Below are 25,065 nucleotides of genomic sequence, written 5' to 3'. Positions count from 1 at the left end.
GTTTAACGAATAGCCAAGAAGTGGGGTGATAAGAAAAAAGTGCGAAAGCATATAAAATAAGGAATTGGAATAATTGTGCTTTATACAAAAAAATCATAACCACCACAAAAAAAGGGCGGGCCTCATGGACTCTTGCTAATATGAAAGAAATGAATTTATCAGGTAAGTTCTTACATAAATTATGTTTTCTTTCATGTAATTAGCAAGAGTCCATGAGCTAGTGACGTATGGGATAATGACTACCCAAGATGTGGATCTTTCCACACAAGAGTCACTAGAGAGGGAGGGATAAAATAAAGACAGCCAATTCCTGCTGAAAATAATCCACACCCAAAATAAAGTTTAATGAAAAACATAAGCAGAAGATTCAAACTGAAACCGCTGCCTGAAGTACTTTTCTACCAAAAACTGCTTCAGAAGAAGAAAATACAACAAAATGGTAGAATTTGGTAAAAGTATGCAAAGAGGACCAAGTTGCCGCTTTGCAAATCTGATCAACCGAAGCTTCATTCCTAAACGCCCAGGAAGTAGAAACTGACCTAGTAGAATGAGCTGTAATCCTATGAGGCGGAGTCTTACCCGACTCAACATAGGCAAGATGAATTAAAGATTTCAACCAAGATGCCAAAGAAAAGGCAGAAGTTTTCTGGCCTTTCTAAAACCGGAAAAGATAACAAATAAACTAGAAGTCTTTCGGAAAGACTTAGTAGCTTCAACATAATATTTCAAAGCTCTAATAACATCCAAAGAATGCAACGATGTCTCCTTAGAATTCTAAGGATTAGGACATAATGAAGGAACCACAATGTCTCTACTAATGTTGTTGGAATTCACAACTTAGGTAAAAATGCAAAAGAAGTTCGCAACACCGCCTTATCCTGATGAAAAATCAGAAAAGGAGACTCACAAGAAAGAGCAGATAATTCAGAAACTCTTCTGGTAGAAGAGATGGCCAAAAGGAACAAAACTTTCCAAGAAAGTAATTTAATATCCAATGAATGCATAGGTTCAAATGGAGGAGCTTGAAGAGCCCCCAGAACCAAATTCAAACTCCAAGGAGGAGAAATTGACTTAATGACAGGCTTTATACGAACCAAAGCTTGTACAAAACAATGAATATCAGGAAGAATAGCAATCTTTCTGTGAAAAAGAACAGAAAGAGCAGAGATTTGACCTTTCAAGGAACTTGCGGACAAACCCTTATCTAAACCATCCTGAAGAAACTGTAATATTCTCGGTATTCTAAAAGAATGCCAAGAAAAATGATGAGAAAGACACCAAGAAATATAAGTCTTCCAGACTCTATAATATATCTCTCTGGATACAGATTTATGAGCCTGTAACATAGTATTAATCACAGAGTCAGAGAAACCTCTTTGACCAAGAATCAAGCGTTCAATCTCCATACCTTTAAATTTAAGGATTTCAGATCCTGATGGAAAAAAGGACCTTGAGACAAAAGGTCTGGTCTTAACGGAAGAGTCCACGGTTGGCAAGAGGCCATTCGGACAAGATCCGCATACCAAAACCTGTGAGGCCATGCCGGAGCTACCAGCAGAACAAACGAGCATTCCTTCAGAATCTTGGAGATTACTCTTGGAAGAAGAACTAGAGGCGGAAAGATATAGGCAGGATGATACTTCCAAGGAAGTGATAATGCATCCACTGCCTCCGCCTGAGGATCCCGGGATCTGGACAGATACCTGGGAAGTTTCTTGTTTAGATGAGAAGCCATCAGATCTATTTCTGGAAGTTCCCACATTTGAACAATCTGAAGAAATACCTCTGGGTGAAGAGACCATTCGCCCGGATGCAACGTTTGGCGACTGAGATAATCCGCTTTCCAATTGTCCATACCTGGGATATGAACCGCAGAGATTAGACAGGAGCTGGATTCCGCCCAAACCAAAATTCAAGATACTTCTTTCATAGCCAGAGGACTGTGAGTCCCTCCTTGATTGATGTATGCCACAGTTGTGACATTGTCTACCTGAAAACAAATGAACAACTCTCTCTTCAGAAGAGGCCAAGACTGAAGAGCTCTGAAAATTGCACGGAGTTCCAAAATATTGATCGGAAATCTCACCTCCTGAGATTCCCAAACCCCTTGTGCCGTCAGATACCCCCACACAGCTCCCCAACCTGTAAGACTTGCATCTGTTGAGATTATAGTCCAGGTCGGAAGAACAAAGAAGCCCCCTGAACTAAACGATGGTGATCTGTCCACCATGTCAGAGAGTGTCGTAAAATCGGTTTAAAGATATTGAGATATCTTTGAGTAATCCCTGCACCATTGGTTCAGCATACAGAGCTGAAGAGGTCGCATGTGAAAACGAGCAAAGGAGATCGCATCTGATGCGGCAGTCCTAAGACCCAACATTTCCATGCATAAGGCTACCAAAGGGAATGATTGTGACTGAAGGTTTCGACAAGCTGATATCAATGTTAAACTTCTCTTGTCTGACAAGGACAGAGTCATAGACACTGAATTTATCTAGAAACCTAAAAAGGTTACCCTTGTCTGAGGAATCAATGAACTGATTGGTAAATTGATCCTCCAACCATGAACTTGAAGAAACAACACAAGTCGATTCGTATGAGATTCTTCGAAAATGAGAAGACTGAGCAAGTACCAAGATATCGGCCAAATAAGGAAATACCAAAACCCTATTCTCTGATTACAGAAAGAAGGGCACCGAGAACCTTTGAAAAAAATTCTTGGAACTGAGGCTAGGCCAAACGGTAGAGCCAAAAAACTGGTAATGCTTGTCTAAAAAGAGAATCTCAGACACTAAAAGTGATCTGGATGAATCGGAATATGCAGATACACATCCTGTAAATCTATTGTAGACATATAATGCCCTTGCTAAACAAAAGGCAGGATAGTCCTACAGTAACCATCTTGAATGTTGGTATCCTAACATAACGATTCAATAATGATAGATCCGGAACTGGTCTGAAGGAATTGACCACCTTTGGTACAATGAAGAGATAAAATAAAACCCCAGCCCCTGTTCCAGAACTGGAACTGGCATAAATACTCCAGCCAACTCTAGATCTGAAACACATTTCAGAAATGCTGAGCCTATGCTGTGTTAACTGGGACACGGGAAAGAAAAGAATCTCTTAGCAGGAGGCCTTAACTTGAAGCCAATTCTGTACCTTTCTGAAACAATGTTTCTGAAACCAGAGATTAAGAACGGAATTGATCCAAATTTCTTTGAAGAAAACGTAATCTGCCCCATACCAGCTGAGCTGGAATAAGGGCCGCACCTTCATAGGTACTTAGGAGCTGGCTATAGGTTTCTATAAGGCTTGGATATATTCCAAACTGGAAATAGTTTCCAAACTGATACCGCTCCTGAGGATGAAGGATCAGGCTTTTGTTCCTTGTTGTGAGGAAAGGAACGAAAATGATTATTTACCCTGGAAAGAAAGGGAAAGCAAAGTTGACTTAGAAGACATGTCAGCATTCCAAGTTTAATCCATAAAGATTTTCTAGCTAAAATAGCTAGAGACATATACCTGACACCAACTCTAATGATATCAAAAGATGGTATCACCAATAAAATTATTAGCATGTTATAGAATAATAATAATGCTATAAAATTATGATCCGTTACTTGTTGCGCTAAAGCTTCTAACCAAAAAGTTGAAGCTGCAGCAACATCCGCTAAAAATATAGCAGGTCTAAGAAGATTACCTGAACATAAGTAAGCTTTTCTTAGAAAGGATTCAATTTTCCTATCTAAAGGATCCTTAAATGAAGTACTATCTGCTGTAGGAATAGTAGTACATTAGCAGGAGTAGAGACAGCCCCATAACCTTAGGGATTTTTGTCCCAAAAAACTCTAATCTGTCAGATGGCACAGGATATAATTTGCTTAAACGTCTAGAAGGAGTAAATAAATTACCCAAATTATTCCATTCCCTGGAAATTACTTCAGAAATAGCATCAGGGAGATAAAACACTTCTGGAATAACTACAGGAGATTTAAAAACCTTATTTAAACGTTTACATTTAGTATCAAGAGGACCAGAATCCTCTATTTCTAATGCAAATAACACTTCTTTAAGTAAAGAACGAATAAATTTCATCTTGAACAAATACAAAGATTTATCAGCATCAACTTCTGAGACAGAAACCTCTGAACCAGAAGAACCATTATCAGTATCAGAATGATGATGTTCATTTAAAAATTCATCTGAAAAAAGAGAAGTTTTAAAAGACTTTTATGTATACTAGAAGGAGAAATAACAGACATAGCTTTCTTAATGGATTTAAAAAATAAAATCTCTTATGTTATCAGGAACACTCTGAAAATTAGATGTTGACGGAACAGCAACAGGTAATGTAACAGTACTAAAGGAAATTTTATCTGCATTAATAAGTTTGACATGACATGCAATACAAATAACAGCTGGAGAAACAGATACCAAAAGTTTATAGCAGATACACTTAGCTTGGTAGCTCCAGCACTGTGCAGTGATTTTCCTGAAGTATCTTCTGACTCAGTTGCAACGTGGAACATCTTGCAATATGTAAAAGAAAAAAAACAACATATAAAGCAAAATTGATCAAATTCCTTAAATGACAGTTTCAGGAATGGGAAAAAAATGCCAGTGAACAAGCTTCTAGCAACCAGAAGCAATAAATAATGAGACTTAAATAATGTGGAGACAAAAATGACGCCCATATTTTTTAGCGCCAAAAAAGACGCCCACATTATTTGGCGCCTAAATGCTTTTGGCGCCAAAAATGACGCCACATCCGGAACGCCGACATTTTTGGCGCAAAATAACGTCAAAAAAATGACGCAACTTCCGGCGACACGTATGACGCCGGAAACGGAAATAGAATTTTTGCGCCAAAAAAGTCCGCGCCAAGAATGACGCAATAAAATGAAGCATTTTCAGCCCCCGCGAGCCTAACAGCCCACAGGGAAAAAGTCAAATTTTAAGGTAAGAAAAAATGTTAAATTAAAATGCATTATCCCAAATATGAAACTGACTGTCTGAAAATAAGGAAAGTTGAACATTCTGAGTCAAGGCAAATAAATGTTTGAATACATATATTTAGAACTTTATAAACAAAGTGCCCAACCATAGCTTGGAGTGTCACAGAAAATAAGACTTACTTACCCCAGGACACTCATCTACATATAGCAGATAGCCAAACCAGTACTGAAACGAGAATCAGCAGAGGTAATGGTATATATAAGAGTATATCGTCGATCTGAAAAGGGAGGTAAGAGATGAATCTCTACGACCGATAACAGAGAACCTATGAAATAGACCCCGTAGAAGGAGATCACTGCATTCAAATAGGCAATACTCTCCTCACATCCCTCTGACATTCACTGCACGCTGAGAGGAAAACCGGGCTCCAACTTGCTGCGGAGCGCATATCAACGTAGAATCTAGCACAAACTTACTTCACCACCTCCATCGGAGGCAAAGTTTGTAAAACTGAATTGTGGGTGTGGTGAGGGGTGTATTTATAGGCATTTTAAGGTTTGGGAAACTTTGCCCCTCCTGGTAGGAATGTATATCCCATACGTCACTAGCTCATGGACTCTTGCTAATTACATGAAAGAAACATATGTATTCAAACAGTAATGTAGCGTATTATAGTAATATGTACTGATCTGACATTGTTGAAATATGAATTTTAGCTCAATGTTTTTGTTCATGTCTAGCAGTATTTTTTTTTGTCAAATATAGTCTTTTTTTTTACCTTTATTGATTTGTCCCTTTAAGTTCCCTTTTTATATTACACTAATAGTGACAATTGGGGAGACACCATTTATTTGTATCTAAAACCATAATTTATATATCTCAGCTACATGAACAATATCCATACATTATACTCCCATACAGCCTTTCTTAGCAATGCTAGTTTAATCTGATGTTAATGATGTTTATTATATTTGACACTTGTTATTAGTCATCTGTAATAAATGTATGTATTTGTTTTTACATGCTATCAAGGGTTAATTTGAGTTTCTAGACTCCTCCAATAGGAGGGGTTTAGTACTTTTAAGTGTTTCACATGTATGGCATGATTTTAGTTTATGACTATGGTCTGAGAGACAGAAACTGGTCAAACCCTTTTACCTTGTTTTCTAACCCTATGGAGTCTGCCGTTTTAATTGGATTCTAATAAAGCTCTTTGTATTTTTTACCACTTTTGGTTTCAAACACAGTGCTTTTCTCATACGAGGTTGTTTGGGTATTTTTTACTTTTGAATTGTAATCATGAGGCAGTAATCCAATTACATTCCTCTGACAAGCACTGCACTCTGAAGCACCTTTCACTGAAGAAATTAAGCACATCATCATGATTCAACCACCTCCAACGGAGACAAAGTTAAAAACTAAGGTATGAGTTAGGTGCAAGGGGTTTTATAGGCTTTTAAGGTTTGGGAAACTTTGTCTCCCCCTGGTAAGAATGTATATCCCATACGTAACAGCTTGTGGACGCTTGCCACCTATGTGTTTTTTTTTTTATTTTCAATCAACCATTTAAAACCACTAAGGGTCCTCGGCTCAACAACAAGGATTAACAACATACACATTTATTTATTAGTATACATAATAGCAGCCAATAAATTCATGTACAGGAAAAAATACCCCATATTAGATATATACAAATCATTAAACCAAACCACCTCAAAATTGATATCAAAAGAGTATAATGTTCAACATTTTATTTAGACCCCTGGGGTTTCATGAGTTGAAATATCCATAAAAATCTTATAACTCTTGCTATTGCCCCCTCCCTCTAACCGGTCCTCCCTCTAACCGGTCTCAAAACATGTTGAATCCCTTGGAATTTAACACACATTATTTAAAATGTTAAGTCACTAAGGTCATATAGAAGGTGGCTGAATTCCCACTAACCCAAAACAAGACTGACATAGGAGGGAGGAACTACTTTTAGCTACAACATTTTTGAAGGGTAGGACTGTCTGCTTGAATAAATAGTAGACACAGAATACCATATAGATATTTTTTTGTTTTTGCATTGAAATTAATTGTACCTTTCGTATGTCCCTCTTGCACCTGAGTCCCCAACCTCTCCTCTCAGTACGTATGATTTCAGTCTCTGGATAGTTCCGATGGGTGAAGTTTTGATTGTGACAGCATTCACCAGCTGGGCAAATCTGTGGGTGACATTCATACTGCAGCATGCGGTTTAAGCACTGAGATTCCAAGCCGCAAGGAGCATCATCAGTAGGACGACAATTACAACGTGGGATTTCAGACACATCTGCCAAGTGGATCTGAACTTTCCCCACTGCTTTATTGGACTGTAGAGGAGATTAAAAAAAATAGAGTGAGAATTTTTAATAAGGGATTTCAAAATCTAGACCTCAAGATCTACAAATGATCCTAGTTTTAATAATATTCTTGCTGAAAAGATGTTTATTAGTATTGTTATACTATAGTTTCTTTCTGGCAGGCACTGGACCTTAAATAGTTGATTTGCAAAACATTATGGTTCAGATTAGGAGTAGAGTGCAAAATTACGCTTTGCAAGCGTAATATTACCGCTCCACTCAGTAATATTAGTGCACGCAAATGTGTGCTGGTATTACAAGTAAAGCGCAAATCGAACGGGACCTTGCCTTCACAGTGCATGGAAGCTTTGCTTGCTTCCATAGGCTCCAATGTGAGCCTAGTTCTGATGCTGTTATACACCACACAGAACCTAGCACAGCGAAGGTGGTAAGTCAACCAGCGATGGGCTAAAAATGTAAAATATATATGTAAATAAGCATATAAAACAAAATTTATGCTTACCTGATAAATTTATTTCTCTTGTGGTGTATCCAGTCCACGGATTCATCCATTACTTGTGGGATATTCTCCTTCCCAACAGGAAGCTGCAAGAGGATCACCCACAGCAGAGCTGTCTATATAGCTCCTCCCCTAACTGCCACCTCCAGTCATTCGACCGAAGACAAGCAAGAGAAAGGATAAACTATAGGGTGCAGTGGTGACTGTAGTTTAAAAATAAAAAACACCTGCCTTAAAATGACAGGGCTGGCCGTGGACTGGATACACCACAAGAGAAATAAATTTATCAGGTAAGCATAAATTTTGTTTTCTCTTGTAAGGTGTATCCAGTCCACAGATTCATCCATTACTTGTGGGATACCAATACCAAAGCTATAGGACACAGATGAAGGGAGGGACAAGGCAGGCGCTTAAACGGAAGGCACCACTGCCTGTAAGACCTTTCTCCCAAAAATAGCCTCCGAAGAAGCAAAAGTATCAAATTTGTAGAATTTAGAAAAAGTATGAAGCGAAGACCAAGTCGCCGCCTTACAAATCTGCTCAACAGAAGCCTCATTTTTAAAAGCCCATGTGGAAACCACCGCTCTAGTGGAATGAGCTGTAATTCTTTCAGGAGGCTGCTGGCCAGCAGTCTCATAAGCTAAGCGGATTATACTTCATAACCAAAAAGAAAGAGAAGTTGCTGAAGCCTTTAGGCCTCTACTCTGTCCAGAGTAGACCACAAACAATGCCGATGTTTGACGAAAATCCTTAGTAGCTTGTAAATAAAACTTTAAAGCACGAACCACGTCAAGATTATGTAACAGACGTTCCTTCTTTGAAGAAGGATTAGAACACAGTGATGGAACAACAATCTCCTGATTTATATTCCTATTAGATACCACCTTAGGAAGAAACCCAGGTTTGGTACGCAAAACTACCTTATCTGCATGGAAGATCAGATAAAGGGAATCACACTGTAAGGCAGATAAACTCTGAAACTCTTCGAGCCGAAGAGATAGCTACCAAAAACAGAACTTTCCAAGATAAAAGCTTGATATCTATGGAATGCAGAGGTTCAAACGGAACCCCTTGAAGAACTTTAAGAACTAAGTTTAAACTCCATGGCGGAGCAACAGGTTTAAACACAGGCTTAATTCTAACTAAAGCCTGACAAAACGCCTGAACGTCTGGGACATCCGCCAGATGCTTGTGCAAAAGAATAGACAGAGCAGAAATCTGTCCCTTTAAGCAACTAGCTGACAATCCCTTCTCCAATCCTTCTTGGAGAAAAGATAATATCCTGGGAATCCTGACTTTACTCCATGAGTAACCCTTGGATTCACACCAATGAAGATATTTACACCATATCTTATGATAGATTTTCCTGGTGACAGGCTTTCGAGCCTAAATTAAGGTATCAATGACCGACTTTGAGAATCCACGCTTTGATAAAATCAAGCGTTCAATCTCCAAGCAGTCAGACGCAGAGAAATTAGATTTGGATGGTTGAAAGGACCCTGAAGTAGAAGGTCCTGCCTCAGCAGCAGAGTCCATGGTGGAAGGAATGACATGTCCACCAGATCTGCATACCAAGTCCTGGGTGGCCACGCAGGTGCTATCAAAATCACTGAAGCTCTCTCCTGCTTGATCTTGGCAATCAGACGAGGGAGCAGAGGAAACGGTGGAAACACATAAGCCAGGTTGAAGGACCAAGGCGCTGCTAGAGCATCTATCAGCGCTGCCTTGGGATCCCTGGACCTGGATCCGTAACAAGGAAGCTTGGCGTTCTGAAGAGACGCCATGAGATTCAGTTCTGGTTTGCCCCAAAGTTGAATCAACTGTGCAAACACCTCCGGATGGAGCTCCCACTCCCCCAGATGAAAAGTCTGTCGACTTAGAAAATCCGCCTCCCAGTTCTCTACTCCTGGGATACGGATAGCTGATAGCTGATAGATGGCAAGAGTGAACCTCTGCCCATAGAATTATTTTTGAAACCTCCAACATTGCTAGGGAACTCCTTGTTCCCCCTTGATGATTGATGTAGGCTACAGTCGTGATATTGTCCAACTGAAATCTGATGAACCTGACCGCAGCAAGCTGAGGCCAAGCCTGAAGAGCATTGAATATCGCTCTTAGTTCCAGAATGTTTATCGGAAGGAGTGCCTCCTCCTGAGTCCACGAGCCCTGAGCCTTCAGGGAGTTTCAGACTGCACCCCAGCCCAGAAGGCTGGCATCTGTTGTTACTATTGTCCAATCTGGCCTGCGGAAGGTCATACCTTTGGACAGATGGACCCGAGATAGCCACCAGAGAAGAGAATCTCTGGTCTCTTGATCCAGATTTAGTAGAGGGGAGAAATTTGTGTAATCCCCATTCCATTGACTGAGCATGCAAAGTTGCAGCGGTCTGAGATGTAGGCGGGCAAACGGCACTATGTCCATCGCCGCTACCATTAAGCCGATTAGTTCCATACACTGAGCCACTGAAGGGCGAGAAGTAGAATAAAGGAAACTTTTGTGAGAGGGGATAGAGAACTCTTTTCTTCGTTCACTTTCCACCCATGAGACCTCAGAAATGCCAGCACAATGTCCATATGGGACCTGGCGATTTGAAAATTCGACGCCTGTATCAGAATGCCATCTAGGTAAGGGGCTACTGCTATACCCCGCGGCCTTAGGACCGCTAGGAGTGACCCTAGAACCTTCGTAAAGATTGCCTGTCTAGGAAGGCGAACCTGAGAAACCGATGATGTTCTCTGTGTATCGGAATGTGAAGATAAGCATCCTTTAAGTCCACGGTAGTCATGTATTGACCCTCCTGGATCATAGGTAGGATGGTTCGAATAGTCTCCATCTTGAAGGATGGGACCCTGAGAAATTTGTTTAGGATCTTGAGATCTAAGATTGGTCTGAAAGTTCCCTCTTTCTTGGGAACTACAAACAGATTTGAATAGAAGCCTTGCCCCTGTTCCTCCTTTGGAACTGGGTGGATCACTCCCATAACTAGGTCTTGAACACAATGTAAGAATGCCTCTCTCTTTATCTGGTTTGCAGATAATTGTGAGAGATGAAATCTCCCTTTTGGGGAAGAAGCTTTGAAATAAAGAAGATATCCCATCCCTGGGACACAATTTCCAACGCCCAGGGATCCTGGAAATCTCTTGCCCAAGCCTGGGCGAAGAGAGAAAGTCTGCCCCCTACTAGATCCGTTTCCGGATCGGGGGCTGATCTTTCATGCTGTCTTAGAGGCAGCAGCAGGTTGTTTGGCCTGCTTTCCTTTGTTCCAAGCCTGGTTAGGTCACCAGACCGGCTTGGACTGGGCAAAATTTCCCTCTTGTTTTGTATTAGAGGAAGCTGAAGCTGCGCCACTCTTGAAATTTCGAAAGGAACGAAAATTAGTCTGTTTGGTCCTTAATTTGTTGGACCTATCCTGAGGATATCCTCCAGTAATATCAGAAATGATCTCCTTCAGTCCAGGCCCGAATAGGGTCTGCCCCTTGAAGGGAATATTGAGAAGCTTAGACTTTGAAGTAACGTCAGCTGACCAGGATTTAAGCCATAGCACCCTACGCGCCTGAATAGCAAAACCTGAGTTTTTAGCCGTTAGCTTGGTTAAATGAACAACGGCGTCAGAAACAAATGAATTGGCTAGCTTAAGAGCTTTAAGCTTGTCAAGGATATCATCCAATGAGGTTTCTACCTATAGAGCCTCTTCTAGAGACTCAAACCAGAAGGCCGCAGCAGCAGTGACAGGGGCAATGCATGCAAGGGGCTGGAGAATAAAACCTTGTTGAATAAAATTTTTCTTAAGGTAACCCTCTAATTTTTTGTCCATTGGATCTAGAAAAGCACAACTGTCCTCGACAGGGATAGTTGTACGCTTCGCTAGGGTAGAGACTGCTCCCTCCACCTTAGGGACCGTTTGCCACAAGTCCCGTGTAGCGGCATCTATGGGAAACAACTTTTTAAAAACAGGAGGGGGAGAGAACGGTACACCTGGTCTATCCCATTCCTTAGTAATAATTTCTGAAAACCTCTTAGGTATTGGAAAAACATCAGTATAAACAGGCACTGCATAGTATTTATCCAATTTACACAATTTCTCTGGGACTACAATAGCGTCACAGTCATCCAGAGTTGCTAAAACCTCCCTGAGCAACATGCGGAGGTGTTCAAGCTTAAATTTAAATGTAGACATATCAGAATCAGGTTGAAGTGTCTTCCCTGAATCAGAAAAATCACCCACAGATAGAAGCTCTCCTTCATCGGCTTCTGCACATTGTGAGGGTATATCAGACATAGCTACTAAAGCGTTAGAGAGCTCTGCATTTGTTCTAGCCCCAGAGCTGTCTCGCTTTCCTTGTAACCCTGGCAGTTTGGACTTCTGTAAGAGTATGATTCATAACTGCCGCCATGTCTTGTAAAGTATACGCAATGGGCGCACTAGATGTACTTGGCGCCCCTTGAGCGGGAGTTATAGGCTCTGACACGTGGGGAGAGTTAGTCGGCATAACTTCCCCCTTGTCAATTTCCTCTGGTGATAAATCTTTTAAAGCCAGAATATGGTCTTTATAACTTATAGTAAGATCAGTACATTTGGTACACATTCTAAGAGGGGGTTCCACAATGGCTTCTAAACATAATGAACAAGGAGTTTCCTCTATGTCAGACATGTTTAACAGACTAGTAATGAGACCAGCAAGCTTGGAAAACACTTTAATTAATGTGAAAAAGCAGATTATAAAAAACGGTACTGTGCCTTTAAGGGAAAAAAACAAACACAAAAACTGCATAACAGTGAAAAAAGCAGTTAACTTTATGAAATTTTTACAGTGTGTATAACAGACTAAAATAGCATTGCACCCACTTGCAAATGGATGATTAACCCCTCAGGCTCAAAAACGAAGCAAAAAAACACCGGTAAAACCGTTATAACAGTCACAAGCGAACTGCCACAGCTCTACTGTCGCTCCTACCTTCCCATAAAACGACTTTTGTAGGCACAAAAAACCTTTACAGAGGTCCAATATGTCAGGGGACTCCTTCAGGGAAGCTGGATGTCTCAGAATGTAAAAACAACTGCGCAATTAAAGCGTGAAAAACATAATTTATGCTTACCTGATAAATTCCTTTCTCCTGTAGTGTAGTCAGTCCACGGGTCATCATTACTTATGGGATATTAACTCCTCCCCAACAGGAAGTGCAAGAGGATCACCCAAGCAGAGCTGCTATATAGCTCCTCCCCTCTACATCACACCCAGTCATTCGACCGAGAACCAAACGAGAAAGGAGAAACTATAGGGTGCAGTGGTGACTGGAGAATAATTAAAAAATTTAGACCTGCCTTAAAAAACAGGGCGGGCCGTGGACTGACTACACTACAGGAGAAAGGAATTTATCAGGTAAGCATAAATTATGTTTTCTCCTGTTAAGTGTAGTCAGTCCACGGGTCATCATTACTTATGGGATACCAATACCAAAGCTAAGTACACGGATGACGGGAGGGACAAGCAGGATCTCTATACGGAAGGAACCACTGCCTGAAGAACCTTTCTCCCAAAAACAGCCTCCGAAGAAGCAAAAGTGTCAAATTTGTAAAATTTGGAAAAAGTATGAAGAGAAGACCAAGTTGCAGCCTTGCAAATCTGTTCAACAGAGGCCTCGTTCTTAAAGGCCCAAGTGGAAGCCACAGCTCTAGTAGAATGAGCTGTAATCCTTTCAGGAGGTTGCTGTCCAGCAGTCTCATAGGCTAAGCGTATTATGCTACGAAGCCAAAAGGATAGAGAGGTAGCAGATGCTTTTTGACCTCTCCTCTGTCCAGAATAAACGACAAACAGGGAAGAAGTTTGTCGAAAATCTTTAGTTGCCTGTAAATAAAATTTCAGGGCACGGACTACATCTAGATTGTGCAGAAGTCGTTCCTTCTTTGAAGAAGGGTTAGGACACAATGATGGAACAACAATCTCTTGATTGATATTCTTGTTAGTGACTACCTTAGGTAAGAACCCAGGTTTAGTACGCAGAACTACCTTATCTGAATGAAAAATCAGATACGGAGAATCACAATGTAAGGCTGATAATTCAGAGACTCTACGAGCCGAGGAAATAGCCATTAAAAACAGAACTTTCCAAGATAACAGCTTGATATCAATGGAGTGAAGGGGTTCAAACGGAACACCCTGTAAAACGTTAAGAACTAAGTTTAAGCTCCACGGCGGAGCAACAGATTTAAACACAGGCTTAATCCTGGCCAAAGCCTGACAAAAAGCCTGAACGTCTGGAACTTCTGACAGACGCTTGTGTAAAAGGATGGACAGAGCTGAGATCTGTCCCTTTAACGAACTAGCAGATAAACCCTTTTCTAAACCTTCTTGTAGAAAAGACAATATCCTAGGAATCCTAACCTTACTCCATGAGTAACCCTTGGATTTGCACCAGTGTAAGTATTTACGCCATATTTTATGGTAAATTTTCCTGGTAACAGGTTTCCTAGCCTGTATTAAGGTATCAATTACTGGCTCCGAAAATCCACGCTTTGATAAAATTAAGCGTTCAATTTCCATGCAGTCAGCTTCAGAGAAATTAGATTTTGATGTTTGAAAGGACCCTGAATTAGAAGGTCCTGTCTCAGAGGCAGAGACCAAGGTGGACAGGATGACATGTCCACTAGATCTGCATACCAGGTCCTGCGTGGCCACGCAGGCGCTATTAGAATCACTGATGCTTTCTCCTGTTTGATCCTGGCAAACAAACGAGGAAGCATCGGGAAGGGTGGAAACACATAAGCCATCCTGAAGGTCCAAGGTGCTGTCAAGGCATCTATCAGGACCGCTCCCGGGTCCCTGGACCTGGACCCGTAACGAGGAAGCTTGGCGTTCCGGCGAGACGCCATGAGATCCATATCTGGTTTGCCCCAACGACGAAGTATTTGGGCAAAGACCTCCGGATGAAGTTCCCACTCCCCCGGATGAAAAGTCTGGCGACTTAGGAAATCCGCCTCCCAGTTGTCCACTCCTGGGATGTGGATCGCTGACAGATGGCAAGAGTGAGACTCTGCCCAGCGAATTATCTTTAATACTTCCATCATCGCTAAGGAACTTCTTGTCCCTCCCTGATGGTTGATGTAAGCCACAGTCGTGATGTTGTCCGACTGAAACCTAATAAACCTCAGAGTTGCTAACTGAGGCCAAGCCAGAAGGGCATTGAGAACTGCTCTCAGTTCCAGAATGTTTATTGGAAGGAGACTCTCCTCTTGAGTCCATGATCCCTGAGCCTTCAGGGAATTCCAGACAGCGCCCCAACCTAGAAGGCTGGCGTCTGTAGTTACAATTGTCCAGTCTGGCCTGTTGAAGGGCATCCCCCTGGACAGATGTGGCCGAGAAAGCCACCATAGAAGAGAATCTCTGGTCTCCTGATCCAGATTCAGCGTAGGGGACAAATGTGAGTAATCCCCATTCCACTGACTTAGCATGCACAATTGCAGCGGTCTGAGGTGCAGGCGTGCAAAAGGAACTATGTCCATTGCCGCTACCATTAAGCCGATTACCTCCATGCATTGAGCCACTGACGGGTGTTGAATGGAATGAAGGACACGGCAAGCATTTAGAAGCTTTGTTAACCTGTCCTCTGTCAGGTAAATTTTCATTTCTACAGAATCTATAAGAGTCCCCAAGAAGGAAACTCTTGTGAGTGGTAAGAGAGAACTCTTCTGCTCGTTTACTTTCCACCCATGTGATCTTAGAAATGCCAGTACTAACTCTGTATGAGACTTGGCAGTTTGAAAGCTTGACGCTTGTATCAGAATGTCGTCTAGGTACGGAGCTAACGAAATTCCTCGCGGTCTTAGTACCGCCAGAAGAGAACCCAGAACCTTTGTAAAGATTCTTGGAGCCGTAGCCAACCCGAAGGGAAGAGCTACAAATTGGTAATGCTTGTCTAGGAAGGCAAACCTTAGATACCGATAATGATCTTTGTGAATCGGTATGTGAAGGTAAGCATCCTTTAAATCCACTGTGGTCATGTACTGACCTCTTTGGATCATGGGTAAGATTGTCCGAATAGTTTCCATCTTGAATGATGGAACTCTTAGGAATTTGTTTAGGATCTTTAAATCCAATATTGGGCTGAAGGTTCCCTCTTTTTTGGGAACCACAAACAGATTTGAGTAAAACCCTTGTCCGTGTTCCGACCGCGGAACTGGATGGATCACTCCCATTAGTAAAAGGTCTTGTACACAGCGTAGAAACGCCTCTTTCTTTATCTGGTTTGTTGACAACCTTGAAAGGTGAAATCTCCCTTGTGGAGGAGAAGTCCAGAAGATATCCCTGAGATATGATCTCCAACGCCCAGGGATCCTGGACATCTCTTGCCCAAGCCTGGGCGAAGAGAGAGAGTCTGCCCCCCACTAGATCCGTTACCGGATCGGGGGCCCTCACTTCATGCTGTCTTAGGGGCAGCAGCAGGCTTTCTGGCCTGCTTGCCCTTGTTCCAGGCCTGGTTAGGTTTCCAGCCTTGTCTGTAGCGAGCAACAGCTCCTTCCTGTTTTGGAGCAGAGGAAGTTGAAGCTGCTCCTGCCTTGAGATTACGAAAGGCACGAAAATTAGACTGTCTAGCCCTGGGTTTGGCTCTGTCTTGAGGCAGGGCATGGCCTTTACCTCCCGTAATATCAGCGATAATTTCTTTCAAACCGGGCCCGAATAAAGTCTGCCCCTTGAAAGGTATGTTAAGTAGTTTCGATTTAGAAGTTACATCAGCTGACCAGGATTTTAGCCACAGCGCTCTGCGTGCCTGAATGGCGAATCCGGAATTCTTAGCCGTAAGTTTAGTTAAATGTACTACGGCATCAGAAATAAATGAATTAGCTAGCTTAAGGGTTTTAAGCTTAAGTGAAATCTCATCTAATGTCGCTGAGTCAAGGGTCTCTTCCAGAGACTCAAACCAAAATGCTGCCGCAGCCGTGACAGGCGCAATGCATGCAAGGGGTTGTAATATAAAACCTTGTTGAACAAGCATTTTCTTAAGGTAACCCTCTAACTTTTTATCCATTGGATCTGAAAAGGCACAGCTATCCTCCACCGGGATAGTGGTACGCTTAGCTAAAGTAGAAACTGCTCCCTCCACCTTAGGGACCGTTTGCCATAAGTCCCGTGTGGTGGCGTCTATTGGAAACATTTTTCTGAATATAGGAGGGGGTGAGAAAGGCACACCGGGTCTGTCCCACTCCTTAGTAATAATTTCAGTAAGTCTCTTAGGTATAGGAAAAACGTCAGTACTCGTCGGTACCGCAAAATATTTATCCAACCTACACATTTTCTCTGGGATTGCAACTGTCTTACAATCATTCAGAGCCGCTAACACCTCCCCTAGCAATACACGGAGGTTTTCCAGCTTAAACTTAAAATTTGAAATGTCTGAATCCAATTTATTTGGATCAGATCCGTCACCCGCAGAATGAAGCTCTCCGTCCTCATGCTCTGCATATTGTGACGCAGTATCAGACATGGCCCTAGCATTATCAGTATACTCTGTTCTCATCCCAGAGTGATCACGTTTACCTCTAAGTTCTGGCAATTTAGACAAAACTTCAGTCATAACATTAGCCATGTCTTGTAAAGTGATTTGTAATGGCCGCCCTGATGTACTTGGCGTTACAATATCACGCACCTCCTGAGCGGGAGATGCAGGTACTGACACGTGAGGCAAGTTAGTCGGCATAACTTCCCCCTCGTTGTCTGGTGAATGTTGTTTAACATGTACAGATTGACTTTTATTTAAAGTAGCATCAATGCAATTAGTACATAAATTTCAATTGGGCTCCACCTTGGCTCTTGAACATATTGCACAAAGAGTTTCCTCTGTGTCAGACATGTTTAAACAAACTAGCAATTAGACTAGCAAGCTTGGAAATACTTTTCAACTAAATTTACAAGCAATATGTAAAAACGTTACTGTGCCTTTAAGAAGCACACAAAAAACTGACACAGTTGAATAAAAATGAACCGGATTAGTTATATAAACCAAATTTAGCAAAGGATTGCACACATTAGCAATGGATGATTAACCCTTAATATCAGAAAAAAACGTATAACAATTGACAATATAAGCGTTTTTATCACAGTCAAGCACAGTCTCACAGGTCTGCTGTGAGTGATTACCTCCCTCAAAACTAGTTTTGAAGACCCCTGAGCTCTGTGGAGACGTCCTGGATCATGCAGGGAGAAAAAGACAGACTGTGACTGAATTTCTGATGCGTAGTAAAAGCGCCAAAATAGGCCCCTCCCACTCACACTACAACAGTGAGCGAAGCTCAGTAAACTGTTTTAATTTAAAACAACGACAGCCATGTGGAAAATAAAGCCCAAAACAGTTTTCACCAAGTACCTCAGATCATTAAACGATTTAACATGCCAGTAAACGTTTAAAATCTAATATATGAGATGTCATTAAAAAGCCTGCTGCTAGTCGCTCACACTGCAAGTTAGGCTAAAAGTTATATGCATACAGTATTTTCCCAGTGAAGTGCCATTCCCCAGAAATACTTAAGTGTAAACATATATACATGTCAGCCTGATACCAGTTGCTACTACTGCATTTAAGGCTGTACTTACATTATATCGGTATTAGCAGTATTTTCAAAGTCAATTCCATTCCTTAGAAAATAATATACTGCAACATACCTCTTTGCAGGTGAACCTGCCTGCTGTCCCCTGATCTGAAGTTACCTTACTCCTCAGAATGGCCGAGAACAGCAAACGGATCTTAGTTACGTCCGCTAAGATCATATACAAAAACTCAGGTAGATTCTTCTTCAAATTCTGCCTGAGAAGGAAACAACACACTCCGGTGTCGTTTAAAATAACAAACTTTTGATTGAAGATATAAAAAACTAAGTTTAATCACCACAGTCCTCTCACACATCCTATCTATTAGTTGGGTGCAAGAGAATGACTGGGTGTGACGTAGAGGGGAGGAGCTATATAGCAGCTCTGCTTGGGTGATCCTCTTGCACTTCCTGTTGGGGAGGAGTTAATATCCCATAAGTAATGATGACCCGTGGACTGACTACACTTAACAGGAGAAATAGGCCCCTCCCACCATGCACTCAAAGCGAAAAGGCCATAAATAACTACTCCTAGGAGAAATCTAGTCAGCCATGTGGAAAACTAGGCTCCAAATAAAGATTTATCACCCTCAGTATAAAAATGTTCCTTATATATATGCAAACGTTTTACATACTAAGCCATAATAGAAAGTAATATGAATATTACCCTTTACTGCAAGCATGATGCCAGTCGTTATTAAATCACTGCAATCAGGCTTACCTTAAATATATCAGGCACTGTCAGCATTTTCTAGTTCTTATCATTCCTCTAGAAAATAATATACTGAACATACCTCAGTGCAGTTAATTCTGCAGGCCGTTCCCCCAGCTGAAGTTTCCCCATACTCTTCAGTTATGTGTGAGAACAGCAGTGGACCTTAGTTACAACTTGCAAACATCATCAAAAACCTCAGGCAAAACTCTTCTTCTAATTTCTGCCTGAGGTAAAAAAACAGTACAACGCTGGTACCGTTTAAAAATAACAAACTTTTGATTGAAGATAAACTACACTAATTCACCACATCTCTCTTGATACTTCCCTTGTCGAGAGCTGCAAGAGAATGACTGGAGGTGGCAGTTAGGGGAGGAGCTATATAGACAGCTCTGCTGTGGGTGATCCTCTTGCAGCTTCCTGTTGGGAAGGAGAATATCCCACAAGTAATGGATGAATCCGTGGACTGGATACACCTTACAAGAGAAATATATATTTATACATTTATAAGTATATAAGCATATACATATATATTTGCAGTTTTAACAGTCCCCATAGACTTCAATGTAAAGGCATTTTTCAGTGCTGTTTTTTCTCTAACACCCCAGATCCACTCACTTTAACCCCTAAAAATTGCTTGTAATGGTCGGATATTTATCGAGCACCTATAAATGGGCAAATTTGCCAGTTTTTTTTAGGAGCGTGCAGTAAATTATATAGGCTACAACTATATACGGTATAATTGGATAAAACGGGTCAGAAAACCTATCTTTCCTGAAGGGTTAAAAAATAACGGCTAGATTACGAGTTTTTGTCGGTAAGGCTTGCGGCTCTAACGCTCCTCTTTTTTTCTAACGCTACCTTAAGCCAACGCTGGTATTACAGTTTTTTTTTAAACCCGGCGTTAGCCGCAAAAAGGTGAGCGTAGAGTAAAATTTAGCTCCACATCTCACCTCAATACCAGCGTTGCTTACGGTAGCGGTAAGCTGGCAAAACGTGCTTGTGCACGATTTCCCCATAGGAAACAATGGGGCTGAGCTGGCTTAAAAAAAAAACTAACACCTGCAAAAAAGCTGCGTTCAGCTCCTAACGCAGTCCCATTGTTGCCTATGGGGAAATTAATTTTATGTCTGCACCTAACACCCTAACATGAACCCCGAGTCTAAACACCCTAAACCCTAATCTTACACTTATTAAAGGGACACTAAACGATGAAAAAAATGTAACTTAAATGTTTAAATACATATATTTTAATCATATTTGTAATTAGTTTTGCGTGTCATATTTTTACCGTACTCTAGTTATGCAGCTCCAAAATTTTATTGATTTTCAAACCCACAAATCTAATCTTATTTTTCTTTCACGAATCGTCTACGATAACCTGAGTTATCAAGATATCCGACTTTGTGAGTAATGCGCGATCATCTAGAAACGTCATTACATACGTCACCTTCCATTTACACCGCAGACCGTCTGAATCGATATTTCCAAACAGATGTTACCCAGGAATAGACAATGTAAGATCGTTACGCTGAGCTGCGAGAATTACCCTTACTTTAACGAGCATTTAAATACTTAAATATTTCATTTAGAGAATAATGATGAATGAAACCTCTGTTTTAAAATGCATTTCGTAAGGATATAAGTAGTTTATGTAATTACACAAGGATTTAGTTACTATTACCGTATTTTCAAACTCCATGTTTTTGTACATTGTTAATTTTATTGCGCTCAGTTTTCTAAATCAGACTTTTTGTATGTATACTAATACATATTCTTTTACAAACGAAGGTCCAAAAATACGGATCTGCACATCTATAATATACCGTGCATAAACGATCCTCAATTCACTTCTTATTGCATTCATTGAATATATATTAATTCAGTACATAATATTATAGAATTAATATGCTCACAATATATATTCTTGTGATTACAATTTAAAGAAGTATATATAAACGAAAGAGTTTTAACTCAATATTAATAATGCTATCGCTGGTATCCTCTTTGATCTTTTAATTCACTATGAATATAGTTTGCTTTATTCATTAGGTAGTATAACCACTATTTTAATCTATATGCAGATGTTATATATTATTACTTTGTGCTGTATTTGTGAAATATCACTTGCAATAGCTACTTTTGGTAAATAATATTGTTCCTGTGCAGTGCAAAGTTTTTAGCTACTTTAAGATCTAAATGTTAATCAATAATTAATTATATAATAACTTAGTGCTTTTGTAAGGTACAGTGACCATCATCTTTAATTTAAATCATTAATATTTATACTTGCACTATCTAGTTATGTATAACAAATATGGTTATAGTATACCCAAAACCTTTAATCCCTTATTCAAATTCTACAATGTATTTAGCTCAACCAAACTTTTAATATCTATGTAGCATATTAGAAATTAATGTTGACGATTATAATAAAATTTATACCTAGATTAATCATATTAGAAGTCATCAAACCAATTAATTCAAATATCAAATTATAACCATTATACTTCAAAAACTTTGTCAATATTGAATCGATTGTAATATACAAAATATATATTTCAAATTTACAATATTAGATTTAAAAGTATCTTTTTAAAATGAATCACTATTTGTATTTGCAAATAAAAATTTTTTAATGTTTAGAATTCATATGAGGTATTTTCATTGTTTGATTACAATGAAATTGTTTTAATGATGTTTACAAAGTATTTTCAATTTTTAATATTTGAAATTTAAATTTTTAAGATTAATATTTAGTTAGTTCATAACATTATTTTTTTAGATAAATAATTTAATGTGATTTACTTTTTATTATTAATATTACATTTTATATAGAGTTGTCTCTTTATAAATAAAAACAAGTTTGTAAAGATATATCAATTTATATTCATATAACAATATCTTAGTATTTAGGATTGAACATATGATTCTTGCTCCAGACATTTAAAATGAAAACAGTATTTATACAAATGTTCTTCTTTTAAATGTATAGTTACTCCAAATAAAATATTATCATTGCTCATTGAAAAAATATACTATTTTACTATATGTATTGTATCCAATTCATATACTATATGTACTGTATTAAGAAATGTCCAGTCTGTGTCCCAAATAACTTTCTCTCACCCACGGAGCATATCTTTCTCAAAGATTTTCCTTTGCCTCACATCACAGGGAGAGTAAAATACATTATTTCTCAGACAAGACTCTCATGCTTACAGTATACTGTATAATACCCCCCTATAAAAATTTTTACTGTATTCAATTCATATACTATATGTACTGTACTCAATTCATAAGATAGATAGATTTATAAATATTAAACAAAACTAAGAGAGAACCAATGGCACTACAATTAAAGATTAGATACCCCTCTAATACCCGGTTGGATATTTAAATGTATCTTTGTGTTATATTCACGGGAAGATAAGTGTGCTATGTAGTTATACGATTAGTACCAAAAAACAAGAGAGGCATAGAAACCACTGCTTGTAAGCAGACTACATGAAAAGCACTTCAGGGGTTAATCAATTTTTATTGAAAGAAATTAAATAGACATATAGCACAACAGAGAGAAATGCTGGACTGATGGGATGAACAATTCCAGCTATAATTTAAAACATAACTTTTAATAATCAACCAGTGATAAAAGATAAACAAATTTAAGTTTAAAACACTCTTAGGTGCCTAGCAAAGGTCATTCCCACAGTGGTTATGGTGAGAATAAAATGATGCTTCTGGGGTAAGCAAATGTTTACTGATGTAGCTGCATAGAGTTTAAGCCGTTAGGGCGAAACATGTCAGGGAAGTTAGCTGCGTTAGGGTACTGGTGAGAAGCCCTGGAGCTTCTGTGTTTTTAGATAGCCTTAGGTTGCCTCAATTGCAAATGTTGGTGTTGTCACGTACAACTATTTATATTATGTTTATGTACTAGTGGGGTAGCACTTATTTATACTTGGGGGTAACTCCAATTTCATTCAACCTTAATTTAATTACGAACCTGTTCGTTGATTTACAGACAGCATGTCTGTTCGTTGATTTACAGACCGGTAATATCAGGCTTCAATTCTCTGTGACATGTATACACACTCATTTACTGCTCAGTTAAAGCAGATCACATTTCTTAATTGAAGTTAGAATTTATGTAACTTATTTGTAATCTTACTTGGATGTGTAACAACTATATAATTAGGTGGCCAGCAACAAAGTTGCAGGACAACCTATTGTTATTGTTCGGATTATTATTATTATTCTTTTTATTCCGCCAAGCTTTGTATTCAATTGCCCATAACTGCTTAACTGTTTTTGCAAAGCTCTTAAAATCAGGTATGCTGGTACAGCCTATTGCTGTGCTACATCTCATGCAAAATTGAACTCATAGGTCACATGCTCTGGCAGCCATATTGCTTTTTGCGCCAAATTTCGACAAACGCTTAAAAATCTTTAGCTCTGGAACTGCTTATGTTACAACTTTGAAACTCGCTGTGCTTAGTGCTACTATGACCTGAAATTGCTATTGCTCAAGAGAAGTGCCTTGGTCACATAATGTGGCAGCCATCTTGCATTTTGCGAAAATATTCAAACATCTTCTTCTCTTAAACCGCTTAGTGCAATAATGCGCAATTTTGCACATATGCTCCTTGCAAGATCCTCTACCAAGTTTGTTCAAACTGCGATTTTTCCATAATCTACATGGTTGCTGTAAAACATTAACCTTTTTATCGCCATTTAATTGCATAATTTTGCACTTTATACATTAGTTTTTCAATATTTAACAATATTACAGTGTAATAGACACATGATTACACAGTCATAACCCTTAAAGACAATATTGCAGTTAAAATTGGCATTGCGCAATCGCCTTCGTGAAATAAAACATTTGCAAATTTTCATGAAACTTCTGCAAATTGTAGAGGTCTATAGTGAGCATTAGTATGTGCAATTTGAAAGCCATACATTGCATAGCTTGGCAGCCATTTTGTTTCGTATGCGCCATTTTAAAAAATTATAAAAATCTTCTTCTCCGAAACCGCTTATGGGACAGACTTGAAATTTTGTTTATAGAGTTATCTTATGACTAACATTCAGATTTGTTCAAGAGAAGTTGATATGTCATGTGGTTTGGCAGCCATTTTGAATTGTTCAAAATTGCTTAACGATATATTTAAATTAATAATAAAACAAAAACCGTTTTACAAAAATGCTTTATTTTTGCCATGTTTATTGACATCTATAGTGAGCACTATTGTGCGTAATATGGAGGCTGTATATCTTACGATCGGGCAGCCATCTTGATTTACGCGAAAATTTCGAAAGTCTATTTTCTCTGCAACCGCTTATGTAAGAACTGCGAAATTTGCTGTACAGTCTTATACTGTGACCTAGATTCATAATTGCTCATTAGGAGAGAATCAGTCACATGATGCGGCAGCAATATCGGTTTTATGTTTATCGTAATTATTTGTAATTCAATACTTCCTCTTTTGAGTCAATTGCTCACAAAACACAAATTACTCTTTAAATCAGGTATGCTGGTAGAGCCTATTGCAATGCTACATCTCATGCAATATTGAACTCATAGGTCATAAGGTTACGCAGCCATATTGTTTTTTTGCGACAAATTTCGAGAACTGCTTAATAATCTTTAGCTCTGGAACTGCTTATGTTGCAACTTTGAAACTTGCTGTGCTTAGTGCTGCTATGACCTAGATTTGCCATTTCTCAACAAAAGTGACTTGGTCACATGATGTAGCAACCATCTTGCATTTTGCAAAAATCTTTAAATATCTTCTTCTCTTAAACCGCTTAGTGCAATAAAGCGCAATTTTGCACGTATGCTCCTTGCAAGGTCCCCTACCAAGATTGTTAAAATTGCGATTTTTTCATAATCAACATGGCTGCTGTGAGACATTAACCTTTAATTGCGTAATTTTGCACTTTATACATTAGTTTTACAATATTTAACAAT

At 39.4% G+C, this 25,065-nt stretch overlaps 1 protein-coding gene across 4 annotated transcripts in view; it reads right to left on the bottom strand.

Annotated features, from left to right (window-relative positions):
- NSD3 (nuclear receptor binding SET domain protein 3) overlaps positions 1-25,065 on the bottom strand; it is a 1,671,583-nt gene that overhangs the window by 472,920 nt on the left and 1,173,598 nt on the right. For all 4 annotated transcript variants that reach the window (XM_053718034.1, XM_053718036.1, XM_053718037.1 and 1 more), the window contains one exon: positions 7,044-7,313. In XM_053718034.1, coding sequence (XP_053574009.1) covers positions 7,044-7,313 — 270 coding nt within the window. The remainder of the gene's footprint in view (positions 1-7,043; positions 7,314-25,065) is intronic.

Source organism: Bombina bombina, chromosome 6 (genome assembly GCF_027579735.1).
Source record: "Bombina bombina isolate aBomBom1 chromosome 6, aBomBom1.pri, whole genome shotgun sequence".
Taxonomy (NCBI): Eukaryota; Metazoa; Chordata; class Amphibia; order Anura; family Bombinatoridae; genus Bombina; species Bombina bombina.
The sequence above is the reverse complement of the archived record's forward strand: the minus strand, read 5'-3'. Positions and strand labels throughout refer to the sequence as shown.